The 19,510-nt window shown below is 37.6% G+C and overlaps 1 protein-coding gene across 1 annotated transcript in view; it reads left to right on the top strand.

Moving 5' to 3' along the window:
* Positions 1–19,510, top strand: part of LOC122803967 (arachidonate 12-lipoxygenase, 12R-type-like) — a 173,872-nt gene that overhangs the window by 54,399 nt on the left and 99,963 nt on the right. Inside the window, exon 2 of the mRNA XM_044073645.1 lies at positions 19,081–19,279. Coding sequence (XP_043929580.1) covers positions 19,081–19,279 — 199 coding nt within the window. The remainder of the gene's footprint in view (positions 1–19,080; positions 19,280–19,510) is intronic.

Raw genomic sequence — 19,510 nt, 5'->3', positions numbered from 1 at the left:
GAGGAAGTCATGAGTGGCAGAAATATAAGTAAGAGTGGTACAGGATATGTACAAGGGTGGTGTGACAGTGGTGAGGTTTGTGGTGGGAGTGTGTTTAAAGTGGATGTGGGATGACATCAGGGATCAGCTGTGAGCCCTTTCTTATTTGCAATGGTGATGGACAGGCTGACAGACCATACAGGAGTCCCCACTGACTATGATGTTTGCAGATTAGATTGTGATCTGTACTGAGAGTAGGGAACAGATTTAGGAGACCTGGAGAGGTGGAGGTATGCTCTAGAGAGGAGAGCAATGAAGGTCAGCAGGACTAAGACAGAATATCTGTGTGTGAATGAGAGGGAGGATAGCGGAATGGTGAGGATGCAGGGATTAAAGTTGGTGAAGGTGGATGAGTTTAAATGATTGGGATAAACATTTCAGAGTAATGACGACTGTATGAGAAGAGAGTACAGGCAGGCTGGAGAGGGTGGAGAAGAGTGTCAGGAGTGATTTGTGACAGATGAGTACCAGTAAAAGTGAAAGGGAAGGTCAACAGGAGGGTAGTGAGACGAGCTATGTTATATGTGTTGGAGACAGTGGCAATGACAAAAGGGTAGGAGTCAGAGCTGGTCATGGCAGAGTTACATATGTTATTTATATAGATATATATATATATATATATATATATATATATATATATATATATATATATATATATATAAATATATTTACTTTTATATATATTTATTCATATATCTGTATATATATCTATATCTCTATATCTAGATATATATATATATATATATATATATATATATATATATATATATATTTTATATGTATATCTCTATTTATATTATGTATATATTTTCCATATATATGCATCTCCATACATATATACATATATACATATATACATATATACATGTGTATATGAGTAAATACAAAACCTGACTGATTCTATGGAAACTTTTCCCTACTGTTGAATGACTCTACTGCATGATATGTTTGAAAAAGCATCAGCAATCTTTTCAACTCAAATGGTGTAGTGGTACACTGCTCTGACTATGGTGCACAGGGCCCTGGGTTGGCAGGGCTAATTATTTTTTTGCTAGGCAGAACATTAGCTGATGGAAACAGAATGATTAAAGCAGTTTTAAGCAGTTGTAAGTGGGTTTGCATGGGTTTGCGTGACACTAAGCGATGCTTACATACAGTTAAACATACAGATGCTTAATCTGTGAAGTCTTCACCTAGCATCACACAAACATGCTTACTCCCGCTTACTATTGCTTTCTCATGCTTACACCTGTGCTAATTTCTTTAAAAGAAAAGAAAAAGGGGTGATAGGAAAGTGGTGAAAAAAGGGGCACACAGATGGAAGTACAGTATGAAAGGTAGCTAGGGATGTGCAGGATGGATGTAGGAAAGGTCCATAGCTGTCCATTTCTTCTACAGCAGCAACTGTGAATTTCTACAGAATTTGGAGTTGAATTTGGACACTCAAACCCCCTGAGAGAGGGGTGAGGACAAACGCAATGTCTTGTCAAGCCAATTGGACCAGATTACATGTGTCCAGTGGACATGTGCAAAATGGACAGCTATGTATGGGGTGACATTTTATTTTTGGGAACAGATGCTCTTTTTCTTTAAGGTGAGAGTTGGATGTTGGGGAAGGATAGTAAGTATATTTGGGGAGGTAAGTTGGGTAGGAAGACAGACAAGACAGGCAAGACAGCAGACAGGGGTGGTATTTGACAAATGTGGGGGGTAAACACCTCGGACGGGGAGGGTGGTTGGGAATCAGATGCACATGAGCCCCCAAATGGATACAGTGGGACTGAGGTCCCACCCATGGGCAGTCACCACTGCACATTCACAGCCCCAAAGGTGGCTGTGCTGGGGGCTGGACAGGAGGGGCAGACTGACCCTTAAGATGTGCCAGGAAGCCCTCAATCTAGTGCAGCTGTCCAACAGACTCATTTTGGATGGTGCTATGCACCAAATCCCGTACCTGGCTACAGATGACATTTTCCTATCCGGTCCTGGTCTCGGGAGGGGACAGGCCCCATCCCCTGAGGCAGTTTCTCCTAAAGGTGATGCAGGACCAGCAGATGAGGAGGTCATTTGTTGGATCCCAGACATGCTGGGGACCAGTGTCATGGCCAGATGAGACAGGACAGGCAGATCTGCCTTCCCAGACGTGCTATGGTGTTGAGGTTTTACAAAATATGTTGGTTAGTCATGAACAACACATTTCCAGATTAGTTATAACAGCATGCATGGGTGTTCCAATTGACCCCATAAAACAGATTTAAAACAGTTGCATAGCAAACAGAACACATGCATATATGGAACCACAGTAGGCATTATAATGGGATGCAAGTTACACTGATAGCAACAGGCCACCAATCATAGTATTGAAAGGTGAACATTAATAATCAAATGATTAAATATTTGTAGAACAATAGGACATCTATCCCAACAGTAGATTTGGAGAAAAACATACCCATTGATTATGTGTATGAATTATTTTTGCAGATAGGGTGGGGGAGAGAGAGAGATGTCAATTAACAACTGTATAGGCTTCGATTTTTCAGAACTGTACTGATCATTACTCTACTCATTACTCTTCAGGTATGACCTCACTTGTACTGATCATTACTCTACTCATTACTCTCTAGGTATGATCTCACTTGTACTGATCATTACTCTACTCATTACACTCCAGGTATGACCTCACTTGTACTGATCATTACTATACTCATTACTCTCCAGGTATGACCTCACTTGTACTGATCATTACTCTACTCATTACTCTCCAGGTATGACCTCACTTGTACTGATCATTACTCTACTCATTACTCTCCAGGTATGACCTCACTTGTACTGATCATTACTGTACTCATTACTCTCCAGGTATGACTTGTACTGATCATTACTGTAACCATTACTCTCCAGGTATGACTTGTACTGATCATTACTGTAACCATTACTCTCCAGGTATGACCTCACTTGCACTGATCATTACTCCACTGATTACTCTCCAGATATGACCTCACTTGTGCTGATCATTACTCTACTGATTACTCTCCAGGTATGACCTCACTTGTGCTGATCATTACTCTACTGATTACTCTCCAGGTATGACCTCACTTGTACTGATCATTACTCTACTCGTTACTCTCCAGGTGTGACCTCACTTGTACTGATCATTACTCTACTCATTACTCTCCAGGTATGACCTCACTTGTACTGATCGTTACTCTACTCATTACTCTCCAGGTATGACCTCACTTGTACTGATCGTTACTCTACTCATTACTCTCCAGGTATGACCTCACTTGTATTGATCGTTACTCTACTCATTACTCTCCAGGTATGACCTCACTTGTACTGATCGTTACTCTACTCATTACTCTCCAGGTATGACCTCACTTGTACTGATCGTTACTCTACTCATTACTCTCCAGGTATGACCTCACTTGTACTAATCATTACTCTGCTCATTACTCTCCAGGTATGACCTCACTTGTACTGATCATTACTCTACTCATTACTCTCCAGGTATGACCTCACTTGTACTGATCATTACTCTACTCATTACTCTCCAGGTATGACCTCACTTGTACTGATCATTACTCTACTCATTAACTTGTACTGATCATCACTCTACTCATTACTCTCCAGGTATGACCTCACTCTACATCTACCTATGGCTTGGGGTTGGGCAGTGGTGGCCTGGCATTGTGCAGTGGACTGTTTGTACACAGTGTATTACTAAAGCCTTATTAAAGATAATAGAAACATTTCCTTACCTGGCAGACCTGTGGAGTAAATTTCTGTTAACACTACCACACATATTCACATATTCAATGTTACATATGTGACACTGATAGGGGTGCCCTGCACTCATGCTGTGTGTGTGTGTGCTACTGCCATACTCCACCTGGATTTCTGTCTGTCACCTTGGGTATTGGCACCGGTGACCACTAGCCGTGACAATGTGACACTTAAGGGACATTTATTGGATGAAACTGCTTGGTGTATGTACTTATCTTGCTGTAATTTGCAGCCTTGGTGTTGGACAGTGGAAGTGTTGTACACAGTGCATTAGTACAACCTTCTTACAGCCAATAGAAACATTTCCTTACATGGCAGACCTGTAGAGGAAATTTCTGTTAACACTAACTGACTGTTTCTACTCATATTGACATATTCTTGGGTGAAATTATGCATACAACTTACTACCATACCCAGGATTCGAACCATGCCTGTTTGTGCAAAAAGTTTCAACAAGGTTGTGTTTCAATATAATGAGCTATTGGGGAACTTCTGTCTTTTACTTGACTGTTTTCTGCCTAAGACTCTCTTGGTTGGACAATCTGACCTTGTAATTAAATTAATGCATGGCAGATAGTTCTTGTACTGTGTATTAATACTTTGACATATTACAATGGTTAACACAAAGCACTGCTGTTGGGGATACAGTATAATAGTTGACACATTACTATTCAGGGATCAGATCTTGGTGCATGGAACATTTCATATAGTTGATCTCCTGTTTTACAGCCCCACAATCTTTGTCAGATGAGCCTCAATTAATTCATGCCGTCAGAGCCATAGTTGCTGTGTAAAACCTGTACACATTTAGATTAATACCACCGCATACCAAAGTAAACACAACACTCTGGGGTTTTTCATTTTATTGAGGGGTACTGGCAGTTTTATTGATAGATATCCTGCACATCACTTTTAATCTGCTAACATCTCATTTATTTATTACACAGTACACATTTTAACCTACTGGCAGATGACATTCTACTCCTTTCTATTTATTTGCCCTGAATACTGCAAGCTACATTTGTACTCACCAGCCTCCCGGCACAGCCTTAGCAACCTGCTGGCATGGGCATCTATGTTCACAGCCCTCTCATTTGCAGCTGTACAGGAGATAAAGAAATGTTTATGCATACCTATCAATTGCATCCGCAGGCTGGATTTTGGTAAATACTAATTGATACTGATACTTACACACTTATGGGACATTCTGTACACATGCATCTTGGGTCCACTGGTACAAGAGCTCCCTCTTCCTATGCCTGAGGTCAGCAAAATGGTGCTGGATCTGCTCACCAGTTCGAGGGATGCCAGTAGCACTGGTGAGATCACATGCAAGATGGTCCCAGGCCTTTACTTTATATTGGGAGCCCTGGTACTGGCCCTGCAGCAGTCTCTCTTCATGGTCTTTCACTTGGAGTCCAACCATGACCCTTGAATTCTGAATGCCTCAGCATTGAGCCTGAAAGCATGATCTCTCTCCTACGCCAGCCATAGTGCCTGCAAAGATGAGCTACAACTGATTATGGCTGTATTCCTGCCTGTGAGGTTTAAATAGGGCCAAACTCCCACCCTTGCCATCATTGGACCAGTTTTGAATATACTGAGCTAAGCTAAGCAACGGGTAAACCCGCTTAGCTAAGGTTGGCAGTGCTTAAAGGGTTAGATGTTGAGCACTGCCTACCAATGTGCACATCCGCTTAGCTGGGCTACTTATTGCTTAGCATTTACATTTCAGCAATGCTTACACCAGCTTAGCATAGCTGAGCACTACTTAGCATTGCTCACATTTCATTTTATAAAGTAAAGGATTGTGGGATTGATTCCTCAGTACTGATATATTATAATTTTATTTTTACCTTCCATGACACCCCCCTATGTGCTTTAATTGCATTATATTATTGTGTGACTATACTGTATGGGGAACTTGTGTTTATATGGGGGTTTCTCATCTTTTCTAGACTGACATCTCACTTTTGGACCTGCTACACTTCCCTGGTTGACAAAAACAGTTGCTACATAATTTAAGTTTACAAAAATAATGTTAATACTACTTTCCCATAGAAAAATAAGTTGCCTTTCTTGGTACTTGAACTGTGAATGCCTGCATGTAAAGCCGGGACTCTAACCACAACACTATCTCAGCTTGGAAATTTCACTTCTATATTTGCATTTATCTCCTATGGGATGTTTAAGCTATGGTAAGCAGAGGGCCATAGTGTGCACACCTGCTTAGCTACGCTTAAACATTCCTTAGCCTAGGAAAAGTATATATTATTATTATATTATTATGCTATATAAGTGAGTCTTACTGTGTTCTGACAACTCATTGAGGAATGCAATCATGAAATAATGGCATTCATTTGGCTGTCAGGCTTCTATCATTTAGGAACTCCTGCTAATACATATCCTGTTTTCTTTCAACTTTCTAAGTGTGTGAAGGCAATTTTTCAGACATGTCCCTATTTTATTATTTATTCCACCCATTATTTGAGCCTTTGCCAACATGCACTGCTGTAAGGGAATATTGGCATACATTTGCTTTCAGACTTCTACCCTTCAGTAATTCATGTTAATGCATGACCTGTTTTCTATCAACTTTCTAAGTTTCATGGCTGATATCTGTGTTGTGTCCCTTTTGAGGGATTTATCCCCATTATTTGTGCATTTGTACACATTTCCTGTTTTAGCAGGTTGCAGAGGTGTGGTACGGCACTTTGGCAATGCAGGGGTTGTATCACAGTAACTGTCACACACACCCTGCATTGCTTTCTTGTTGCCAATGTTTATTTCAGTGTCTGCAGACACTGAAATGATCATTATTTCATTTCAGTGTACGTGGACACGTAAATACTGGCATAATATTAGAGTAAATCTCTAATGTTATGCCAGACCGTACGGCACTTTCTGAGTGCAGGGGGTGTGTCCAGAGTCTGTTTACTACTTGGACACACCCCCTGCACACGTTCATGGTTCGTGTCCATATAGGTAGTACATCAGTGCTCTTTCATGAATATGTAAGGCGTGCTGCTGTTCTATATGGACACGAACCATTCCGTGCAAGAATAGTTTTATTCTTGTATGGAATTTATTGAATCCCAGGGTATGTGTGGATTGGTAATGGAAAGCATTATGATGTACCCCCAGAGCTTTAGAAGTTTGTGTTTATTGGCCAACACTGATTCACTGTGTGTCATGATTTTTCTTTTCTCTCCAATTGTATGTCTGCAGAGTTAGTATATATTGGCTGTGGGTGGGACTGGGGGTGGTGTTGGTGTTGGGGTGGTATTTGATAGTATATTTCCTGTGTAGAATGTTTTCTATAAATTGTGCTTTGATGAAATTAGTTTGTCTATGAAATGTGTTTTCAGTGACTTATGTCCACTGTGTCCTTATTCAATGAAATGTGGATTCAATGAAAATATATGCTCTTCTTAAAAGTTACCAGAAAGTTAGAATCCAGTGAGTTCAGTGGAAACATTCATTCACATCCCCTTTTCCTATGATTTTAAATGAACAACAAGGTTCTGTAACTGGGTCATTGCTGTTTTTATTTTTGTAAATGAGAGCAATGTCATTTACAATGATTTAACTTTTCAATAAAATCTTTTTACACATGACCCTTGTCACAAGGACAAGCATAAATGCAATATATATATATATATATATATATATATATATATATATATATATATATATATCAACAATTTATACTAGCAAGTTGATCAGCATGTTTTTAGGAAGGAGGTGGAAAAAGAAGTTTGCAGAGAAAACCTGCAGTGACATGGACAGGACATGCAAAGTCTACACAAACAGTGGCTATGGATCAATGCTGAATGTCATACCCTGAAGTTGTGATGCAATAATCTATCCTAATTTATAATGGCATCACTCTGTGTCAGTGTGCAGATGATATCACCGTATTTTCATTCTACCAGCAACTGCAGTCAGTCTAACATGCATGACAAAAAACATTTACTTCCTTCCAGGAGTGACTTAATTATCACATATATTCCAAATGCCACCAGAACTTAATACACACAATATTCAGTATTTTGCCATTCGCATCTTATCTTACTTCAGATAGAAGTATATCTGTAAAATACCTGCATAGCATATCTACTGCAATTGTTGATCACATAAGATATAAGAGGTAGGTTATAACTAAGAACTATTAACAAACACATTTAAACAATCTTATAACAGAAATATAACCCATATTTAGAGCCAGAGTATGCACCTCTCCAATATCTTGGATTTATAAAATCATTTTTGGTCAGTAAGTATTTACTTGCCTTTCAAAACATATAATCAGCACACCCAAGCATCTTGACATAAAATAACATAAAACAGTCAAATTTTCCCTTCAGCTCTATAGTTCTGTACATGTCATTGCACCCTCTTAAAAACAATTAACTAGCCTTCAATGACTACTGTTCATGGTATTTATACTTAAATCAATATATTTATCTTATTTTGTTTTTTTACTTTTTTTTTTCCCCAAACACCTTTATTGAATTATCACTTGTGGCATAGGCAATTGTACATTCATATAAATGTAACCAAACTATATTAACATAAACATTATACTTCACACATATTGCTATATACATTATCATATAACATAAGCAATATTACATGAATTATTAAATTCCTGTTTTTTAAACAAGAAACATCTTTATTAAACCATCATGTATGACATGCAATCATACATTTATATAAATGAAAACAAACCACACCGACACAGTCCTAGTCGCAAGCATTTTACATCACAAACCATACTGACACACTCCCAGTTACAAACATTATACATTACTTATAATCTTGCTGTCTTTTAGGCCTTAATAATTTTGTAGAATTTTTTTTTTCTGAAGGAAAGAGGAAGAGGATTGGATATTGACATAAATAATAATTAATATTTATTTGCACAGAAGTTATATAATAACGTAAATTTTAGAGCAAGTACATTAATTATACAGAAAACATCTAAAAATGAAAACAGGAATGGTACTTACACGTTTCTATCTTTATATCCATATACCATGTATATATATATGTGTGTGTGTGTGTGTGTGTGTGTGTGTGTGTGTGTGTGTGTGTGTGTGTGTGTGTGTGTGTGTATTGGCAATAGGATGGGTTTCATAGTCAATACTACTGAAAATATGGAAGTAAAATGGATTTTGCGTTTAGGAGTACATAGAGGTCTGGGTTTGAATGATAGTGTTCCATTGAAGCCAGTGCTAAAATCTAGAAGGTTAAAATAAAATAAAAAATAATAATATTATTTTAACAAGAGAAGACTACATAAACACATGCAGGGCTTTGGGTCAATAAGACAGTGTTTCTTGAGCTGCTTCTAGCATAGATATCACTAAAGACAAGCATTTGTTGAGATGTATGTATTAAAGCATATGTATTTACTAGGTGGACAACTTGTACATTTATTAAGCAGACTATATGTATTCTTTAAGTTGTTGAGTGTGTACTGCTTATACTTTTATATATATTTTTATATATATTTGTTATGCTTATATCTATGCACATAAGCAGTTATTAAATGGGGAACATGAGTATATGTATTTATTCATTGACTTTTTATGTATTTTATTTATATTTATCCACATGTTCTTGTCTTTATATTTTGTGCATGTGGTTTTTAAACAGAGTTTTTCTGACTTCAGCAATTAACTAAGGGCATAACGTAACCATAGAAATTAATTGATTGTTGAGTGCTGAATTAACTTTGAGTGGTAGGATTGGTTGTTCTAGTAATGAATTAAAGTATTTAAGTGTTGTTGCTGCTTGAATGAACTATCTGATGAAGCAATGGTTACCATTGCAAAAGTGTTCACCATTTTGTATTAAAAAAGAAGATTTTACTTTGTCGTGGTTCAGCTTCTTTATTCCAGCTATCTTCCTACTGGGCACCTGTGTTTCAACATATGTGAAATTAGGTCAATATACCTGAAATTTTAGAAATTTAACAAAAGGTACAATACAAGGTTGTCCCCTCTCCCCTTTATTATATAACATAGCTATTGAATTATTTGTAATTCTTATTAATTCAAATAAAGGTATAGAGTTTAATAAGGAATAGAACTCCAAAATTAGATTATTTGCTGATGATATTTTTTAACCGTTAAAAATTCTCATGAAAAAATACTAATTCTTGGAATAAAATCTATATATCTTTTGAAGACTACAAATTATTAAAATGACATTATTTCCAAAATTATTATATATAACTCAATCTCTTATGTTGCCACCTAATAAGAAACAAATAAAAACAATAAATGCATTACTATTAAATTTCCTTTTATTTTCCTTTTTATCTCTGATGATGTCGTTATACTGTTATCCAATATCTTCTTGCATTGTTTTCTCATGATTTAAATAACATGTTCATCTTCCTACCTTTTTCCACAACCCAATGTTACTGTCTGTTAGAGTTATTAGTCATTACTGCATGTCCTGGAAGTTCTCTTACTCCTCAGTCCATGGATTATTTTGTATTACTTGTTTTAATATCACTAGTTGGTCCGAGTAACCTCATTTTAGTTGGTGGTGTAGGAGCCATGGGACAATGAGGGACAAAACACTCTCATATTTGCCTACAGAAGGTCTTATTAGGTTAAGTATGGCCCCATTTCCTTTACAAGCAGGCATCTTTCTTATTGGTAACTGTGCACAATAAACTGGTCTGGCAGTGTCTTTGCCCTAAGACCAAAGATGGTTACACCTCCCAAATCTTCCTGGCAGCCTATCCTGCCAGCTAATTTTAGCTTTTGCCAATGAGGCTACAGAAAGAATTACACCTCCCACAAACAAGCCATCCACTTTCCTCCCCCAGTGAAGGTGAGCGGGCAAAGCAACATATCTCCGACCCTCCCCTATACCAGCTGCAACAGGTATCCAAACTGCTAATTCAACTATTCTCACTTAGGAGTAATGTCATGTGACAACTTTGCACATTACTTTTGGGCCTGGAGAGTTTCCAGCTATAAACAGATCATAAACCACCACTGCTGCTGTTGGATTCCTATGACTTGGATAAGGTTCCCATTCAACTCTTCTCACTTGGGAGTAATGTCATGTGACTGCTTTGCACATTACTTTTGGGTCTGGAGAGTTTCCAGCTATAAACAGATCATAAACCACGACTGTTGCTGTTGGATTCATATGACTTGGATAAGGTTCCCATTCAACTCTTCTCACTTGGGAGTAATGTCATGTGACTGCTTTGCACATTACTTTTGGGTCTGGAGAGTTTCCAGCTATAAACAGATCATAAACCACTACTGCTGCTGTTGGATTCATATGACTTGGATAAGGTTCCCTCTGATGCTGCTCAGATGATTCCATGCAAAAGCAATAAAGTTTATTATTTATTTTGACATTTGTTAACTGGGTATGTCCAACTGAGTGACACCATATTTTCAGCAGCGGCTGAGGGGAAAACCCCATACAAAAACAGATTACAAATTACAACCAGAGGATAGCAGTAGATACAAGAGGTTTTTAACATGCATGAGATTTTTAAATACAAGATTGAAACACTTCTAGTTAGATTAGATTCACGAGAAATGACAAGCAGATTGCAATGCAAACATAATCATTACATCAGTAGGAAGAACACCCAACGCTACTAGCAGTTAATGGTGGTTAAAACAAAAAAATTGCAGGAAGAGAAACAGTAAGGGGGGAGTGCATGTGAGTAAGCAGATGAATAAGTTAAGTACAGTTTAGACAGGAAGTATAGAAGGGAGAAGCTAGTGTAAGGATAAAAGACTGAGGATAAGGGGAAAAAAGCATCATAAATGAGTTAATTAGTGCTTAGGCATGTACAGATTTACAATTTCAGTAGATTTTTCAGTTAATGCTTTTTTGAAGCTTTTTGTGTAGGGAAGATTTCTGATATTCATTTGGAGTTTACCCCATACTAGGACAACTGAGTAGCTATATAGGTTTTGTCCAATCATTGCTAGGAAAAACTGATCAGAGCTTCAAAAAGAGCTGGGTCCTCTGTTATTTGGGATATATTTTTCTGAGGTGCAGGCCAAAATGAGTGGACTATGGCTGACCGAGTTTGCAGATGACTGCAACATGAGCGCTGTCACCAATTCCCCTAGTGATACGGATGTCCTCCAATAGGGTCTCCTCAAACAAATGACTGGTGCCAGAAACATGGCCTCAAACTGAATGCCAAAAAATGCATCATCATCTCCTTTGTGACATCCCCACAAATTATCACATTAAAAACAAGGTCCTATTAATATCAAACTATAAAATAAACCTTAAAAAAAACCAATATATTTCCTTTAAAAACTCCAAAACCCTTTTCAATTCTACCATTGCTAGGTCAAGTAAAATCTGAAGAAAAGATTAAATATTTAGGTATTACATTCTCCACAGATAACAAGGACTTTTATCTTAATAATGTTAAACTAATTTGGGATCACATTGTATCTGATCTAAAGAGATGGAAAAATCTGAAACTACCACCACTAGCAAAGGTCTCTATTATTAAAATGAATGTCTTGCCCAGACTATTATATATCTTTAGATCTACGCAGGTCCTAATTCCTAAGAAGTTCTTTAAACAAATTCACACCGAATTTGCTAAATTTATATGGGAACCAAAGAAAAGTAGAATATCATATGATAATCTGATGATCCCGAAAAATAGAGGTGGGCTAGATTTACCCAACTTTGAAATGTATTACTTAATTATAAATGCCAATATAATTTTAAGAATTGCTAATTATGATACACGAAATAATAATTGGTCCCCAAATTGGGTAAGACTGAGTTATAAACATGCTGAGAATCTGAATATAAATCCCAAATCATTACCCTTCTTAAACAGAGATAATATTAAATCATATGCTCTAATGGATCACATTAAAATCTATATAACATTATTACAAAATCTCTTTAGATCATTAAATCTCTTCCAATACAACCCTTTCATAGAAACCCTAACCTGAGAATTAATAATCAACTAATAGACCTAAAAAGCTTCCCACTTATAATTAACTTAACTCTACAAGATATATACCCATATTTGAATTATTCTGCTCATGATCTAAGACAGGAAATGAATCTTCTCAAATCATATTTAGTGATTTTGAGACAGATTAAAGAATTATCCACAAGCTACTTTAAAGACTTAACTATTAGTAAAGAGGATTTAATGAAAGGTATCTCAATATGGCAAGCCCTTTTACAAAGTACCAAATTTATAACATGCACATATAAATTGATAAAAAACATCAAATATCAAGACCACCTTCTCTTATCAAATTATTGGAAAGAAAAATTATATTGGTTGAAGAAAGTAAAATAATAAAAGCAATTAATTTAACAGCAAAATCAATCTCCCTCCAAAAGCTAACATTTACCCAACTCATGATATTCAATAACGCCTACTATACACGTCCTAGCTTGCATAAATTTAACTCTAAAAATTCTCGTAAGTGCCCATATTGTAAAGATGAAACTGCTGACCTCTTACATATGTTCTGGAGCTGTAAATGTATATATAAACTTTGGAATTCCTTAAAATTACAACTACAAAAGATGGGATATCAAAATTCAATGCTTTCTTGGGAATTTATGATATTGCATATCCCTCCAAATAATCTATCTAGATCCCAAATGATCATACTTATGAATATTTTCCTGCTAATGAAACTCTACATAGCTACTAACTGGCTGAACCCATCTCAAACTTCATGGGATAATTTTAAGATCTTAGCGATAAAACATATTTTAGCCCACAAATACGTAATCAATAACCATAGCAAACATCTCTATAATCTGAAGATTTGGGAACAAATTTTCAATATTATACTGGCTTAACGCATGGAATCTAGAAAACTCCCTTGTTATATATAGTATAAAATGCAACCCTACTAGGAACCATATTATTACAAGATACTATCCCTGGAGATAAGAATCTTTATATGTACTTTTATGCTAAAATATGGAAGCATTCATGTAAATAGTGTATATATGTTATAAGAATGTTGTTAGAAGCTTTGTTTGGAGATCACCTGTGTATTTCTCTCTCAAATGTTTTGTATGACTAAGGTAAAAAATAATAAAGAATTATTATTGAAAAAAAAAAAAAAACAAGATCCTAAACACACAATAAGTCATGAGGGACTTGGGCACATAGGCTGATAGCAAACTGACTTTTGACCACCATATTGTCTCTGTTGTACAGAAAGATTTCAACATGGCCCACCTCATTAGTAAGCGTATCTTATCCAGAGAGAAGGAGGTCATAACATGTCTGTATTCTTCCCTTATAAGACCCATTATTGAGGGCAATGCCCCTTTCGACATGTACCTCACAAAGCACATGAAGCAGCTGGACAGACCACAGAGGTTCAGGGCCTCAAACATCTACCCTACAGAGATAGGGTAAAAGCCCTGTCCCTCTAGTCAGTCTCATACAGACTCCTCAAGGTGGCCTCTGTCTGGCATACAAAGCAATCTCAGGCCTCACCTTGATGGGACAGTTGCATATCTGCAAGTCAAGCTCCACTCGAGTAACCCACAAGCAAGTTCTCAACCTGGTCTGTGACATCAATAGGACTTGTTGGTGGGACGGATTTGTGTCCCAGATACTCCCCCTTCTATGGAATAGACTCCCTCTCCACATCAAGCACAGTACCTCATTTACCCTTTTTAAGTGCATCCTGGATAACTGGATGGAGAACAGAAAATACATCCCTGGGATTCCACCTGTGTCCCTACTGGACAGGGGCATTGGGTGCCTACTTGTCAGAACAAGGGCTAAATCCTTGGCTATGCTTGTAAGGCCTCAGGGCCAATGGTCTAGTAAGTTCATATGATCCTATGAAAGTTCACTTTTCAGAGCATGTGTCTTTTATTCTGCCAAGATCAGTTTATAATGCCAACTTCTCAAAGAGCAAAAGCCCTAAAATCAATCTAAAAAGGGCATGAAGTGTGGACAAAGCAGGAATGTCTGTGGGATGTCCAGCTATCAGTACTGACCTATCAAAGCTTGTGTTCATTGTGTTAATCTTGCAGGGGACACAGACCTGCTCAACGGAGTGAATCTCTGATTATTATTCCACTTCTAAAAAGGGCCAAGGCAAAGAACTCTAATAGTGTTATGTGATCATAATGAGAAAATGATTTAGTAGTCATGGACTATTATTCAAAAGACCGTGAAATAGCAAGCACACCTGCAATGACCAGTAAGTAAGTTATAGCCCAGTCTTAGACAATATTTTCTGGATAGTAAATTCCTGTCAAACTTCTCATCAGCAATGGAACTCAGGTCATGTCAGAGTTTTGGTAACTCACACAGGAGGATGTATGAATTTATTTATTTTATTTTATTTATATTTGTTGACCAGGAGTGTCCGACTGGACATAGGTCCATTTTCAGCGGAGGCCCGGGGAGAAAAGCTCCACAGTTAGAATAAACAGACAGTAGTTACACTGGATTACATAGCGATTAACAATTTACATAGCAATTACTTACAACATATTTACAGATGAAGAACATAGTACATCAGTAGACAACTAGAATCTTTATCTGTGAAGTACATAACAGACATTAACAAATGTTACAATAAGAAGTTCCTGCTGTATAATAAGTACTAGGCTTATGAGCATCTGAGCTTGCTATAATCAAGGTAGTTAGTGGAGTGGAAAGAAAGGTAGTGGTTGGATGGGGTGGGTGATATTAGAGTGGGAGTTGCAAGGGCATAGCCGGCATGTTTTTAGGTGTGCTTTTAGTAAAGTTTTGAAGTGGGTGTATGATGGTATGGAGGTAATTGTGGGTGGGAGGGAGTGCCATCATTTGGCTATGGTGCAAGAGAATAGCGCTTCATCAGCAGAGTTATTGGCTTTAGTGATCTTCAAGTGATTTTTGTTGCTGGATCTTAGTGGTCTGGTGGTGCGATAGGGTTGGAGTAGATTCTGGAGGGATGGGACATTTAGTGGATGGTTTACTAGTTTGTGGGCGAGTGAGAGTTGATACCATTGAAGGAGGTGAGGGAGTTCAAGCCAGCCCAGTTCAGCAAGTGAGAAACAGTGGTGACTATGGTAGGATGCCCCTGTGGTGAATTTGGCGATTTTTTTTGTAGCAGGTCTCTAGCTTGTTTAGATTGCATTACCTTAGGTTGGTATATATTGGAGAGGCATAAAGTAGGGTAGAGATAAGGTGGGAATTTGCTATTGAAATCTTTGCTGCTTTGGTGAGAAGTTGCTTATTTCTGTATAACGCTCCTAGTTTTTTGTGGACTTTTTTATGGTCATGGATATGTGAATGTCAAATTTTAGTTTATTGTCTATTTCCACTCCTAGCAATTTGGTGTTTTCAGTTTGGTATATAGTGGTGTTGTCTTTTGCTGTGATGTTAAAGTGAGAGTTGTTTTGAGTATGTTTGGTGGGTTGGAAGATGAGTAGTTTAGTTTTGTTTGGGTTGAGTATTAATTGGGCATCGGATAACCAAGTTTCAACAGAGGAAAAGGCTTCCTGTGTGACTTTTTGCAGTTTGGGTAGGGACTGGGCTGAGCAGATGATGGTTGAGTCATCTGCGTATTGTATGAGTGTGCCATGTTTGGTGGCAGAGGCTAGATTATTGGTGAAAACAGAGAAGAGTAGGGGTCCAAGGATGGATCCTTGAGGACCCCCTATGAAGACAAGTAGTTGGGGAGATATGTCATTCTGCCATACAATGGATTGTTGGCAGTCAGACAGGTAACTCTGAAACCAGTTGGTGACTGATTGTGAGAAGGATAGGTTATTGAGGACAGAGATAAGTTGTTTGTGTGGGACCATGTCAAATGCTTTAGATAGGTCTAGGAAAATAGCAGAGGAGAGATAGCCATTGTTTTTATGCTGAAGGATAGTGTTAGCAAAGGAGAGTAAGGCAGTGGTGGTGCTATGGTTTGGTCGGAAACCATGCTGAGTACTGGAAAGGAGGTTGTTAATAAGGAGGTAGTCTGAGACCTGAGAGTGTATGCATCTCTCTAGTATTTTGGAGAGTGGATAGAGAATAGCTATGGGGCGGTAATTGCTTAGTTCTGTGGAGGGTCCGCCTTGAATTGAATTGGTCTGTATAATATCAAGTCCATATTATTCGCAAGCAAATGGGATGGTTGACAGAACAGGGCAAACAGCTAAGAATATTTGGACTCAGCCTAATTTTCACTTAGCTTTAACTTCCAACAATGGCCTTCATAGGGCAACTAGAGTTAGTCCAGCACAATAGATGGTTGGTGGACAGATTCAAACCATGATTCCAAAGCATGAGGCAAATTGTTGCCAAAGACAATTCCTCATGAGTCAGTTGAACAAACTGACCAAAAGCTGAAATCTACAAATACATCTTTGTATGATAAAACACATTCCTTTCATTCCTTACCTGACTTAAAACTCTGACTGTCTCAAGTTAGAAGGAAAAAAGAAATGACAGAAAACAGGTATGACTGTTACTGAATTCAGATAAATGATACTGTAGATAATCTGAAACAATCATGGAGGTACAGTATGGAGAAATCAAATACAAATCCAGGCCATTCCTGAGCTGTCCAAACGAAGTATACAATTATTAAAACTGTATGAACTACTGCTCTGACCAGGTCAGTCAAAAGGGGTGACAGGCTCCGAATCCATGTCTTGGGCAGACATGACATGCATAAGAGACACACATTGCCTAAAAGGGACAAGTTATTTAACAGAGAAATATTAATGAATATTAACTTGTCACAAAAGGCAAACCCCGTCATCCTACTTCATGAGGGCATGAAATAAATGTCTTCAACCTGGGGGAGTTATTTCATGAAGGCATAAAATAAGGTTTCCAGTGAAACAGAAACACCTGTGATCTTTCAGAAAGACATAACTAACAAAATTACTACAGATAAAAATATGGTTATAAAGTGCAAAAGTTTAAATATTGTCTGTGTTAGTGAAAAAAAAAATATTGTAAACTAATGCCAAATGCCTTTGATACCACAAGTTTTAAAATTACAGGTTCAAAGAAAAATGAAAATCTGCATGTCTAATTCTCTACCACAAAAGAGACTGAAATTTTCTTCTCAAAGGAGCGAAGATGTAATGATGTGAGATAACCAGTATGGTCCATGTGATCACTGTTAGTGTAAAACCTAAAAGCATTTTACCATAATGCACGTCAAATTGTACAGCTGACTGCATGGTGTGAGGGCTGCTGTTCTATACTTTTGTGCAACTAATAAAGAAAATAAATGCAACAAACCAGTGCACCCTAAATCTGTTCTGAGGGTCTGGTGTCTTCAACATAGCATGCAGCATGACACTTCTCATTTACTGCCTAACATTCCCTGATACATATTGTAGAAACCAGTGCACCCTAAATCTGTTCTGAGTGTCTGGTGTCTTCAACATAGCATGCAGTATGGCACTTCTCATTTACTGCCTAACATTCCCTGATACATATTGTAGAAGCCAGTGCACCCTAAATCTGTTCTGAGGGTCTGATGTCTTCAACATAGCATGCAGCATGACACTTCTCATTTACTGCCTAACATTCCCTGATACATATTGTAGAAACCAGTGCACCCTAAATCTGTTCTGAGTGTCTGGTGTCTTCAACATAGCATGCAGCATGACACTTCTCATTTACTGCCTAACATTCCCTGATACATATTGTAGAAACCAGTGTACCCTAAATCTGTTCTGAGGGTCTGGTGTCTTCAACATAGCATGCAGCATAACACTTCTCATTTACTGCCTAACATTCCCTGACACATATTGTAGAAACCAGTGCACCCTAAATCTGTTGTGAGTGTCTGGTGTCTTCAACATATCATGCAGTATGACACTTAATTTACTGCCTAAAATTCCCTGATGCATATTGTATTGTTTATACTGGAATGGCTGCTGTACTGCTGAAGTGGTTCTCAGAGGACCATCTGGGTGGTTCATTAGGGTCCTTACATCTACAATAACCATTCTTCTGTTCTGTGTTGTACGTGTTTTACATTGTTACATTTTTGTTAAATTAAAGACCATAAAGTCAGTATTAATATTCCAATACTTCAGCAGAAATTGTAACACTGCAACAAAGGATGTGATCCTTATTTTGGTATTACATTTAGGTAATCTGCTTGAAGAAATGTTTAAGCATAGTATAAATTATGGTTCATTGCCTGCCATCCATGATTGCTCAATGTAAATGTCAGTCATCTACTCATCCAAAAATTGTAACATTTTTTTTTTTATTTTTTTTAGGTTATTGCTTATGCTGGTGAAGATATAGGTGATCTTGTTATGATTACTTTAGAAAAGGAAGGACTACTGATAATGCCAGAGTCTGGTTGGTACTGTGAGACTGTAAAAGTGTCGGATGTTAACACAGGCAAGGAATATGTATTTTCAGTTTATAGCTGGGTTTTCAGAAATAAACCCGTGAGTGTTGTAGAAAGCTCAGGTAAGAAAATACACACTTTACTTTGTGTGTCATACTCATAAAAATCTGTATATATTGAATGCATACACACACTCAGTATTACATATATTAATTTTATTATTATATATAATATATTGTGTTATATGTTCCCATAATCATCTCTGTCTCCATCAATATTTCACGTCTTTTACCACCTCAGGCTTCCCTGAATCCTGCAGCCTCTCACCCACCCACAGCACCCACAGAACCACA

Source organism: Protopterus annectens, chromosome 6.part0, assembly GCF_019279795.1.
Source record: "Protopterus annectens isolate FY-2018-M chromosome 6.part0, PAN1.0, whole genome shotgun sequence".
In the NCBI taxonomy this organism is placed as follows: Eukaryota; Metazoa; Chordata; order Ceratodontiformes; family Protopteridae; genus Protopterus; species Protopterus annectens.
This window is presented reverse-complemented; position numbering and strand designations above follow the sequence as displayed.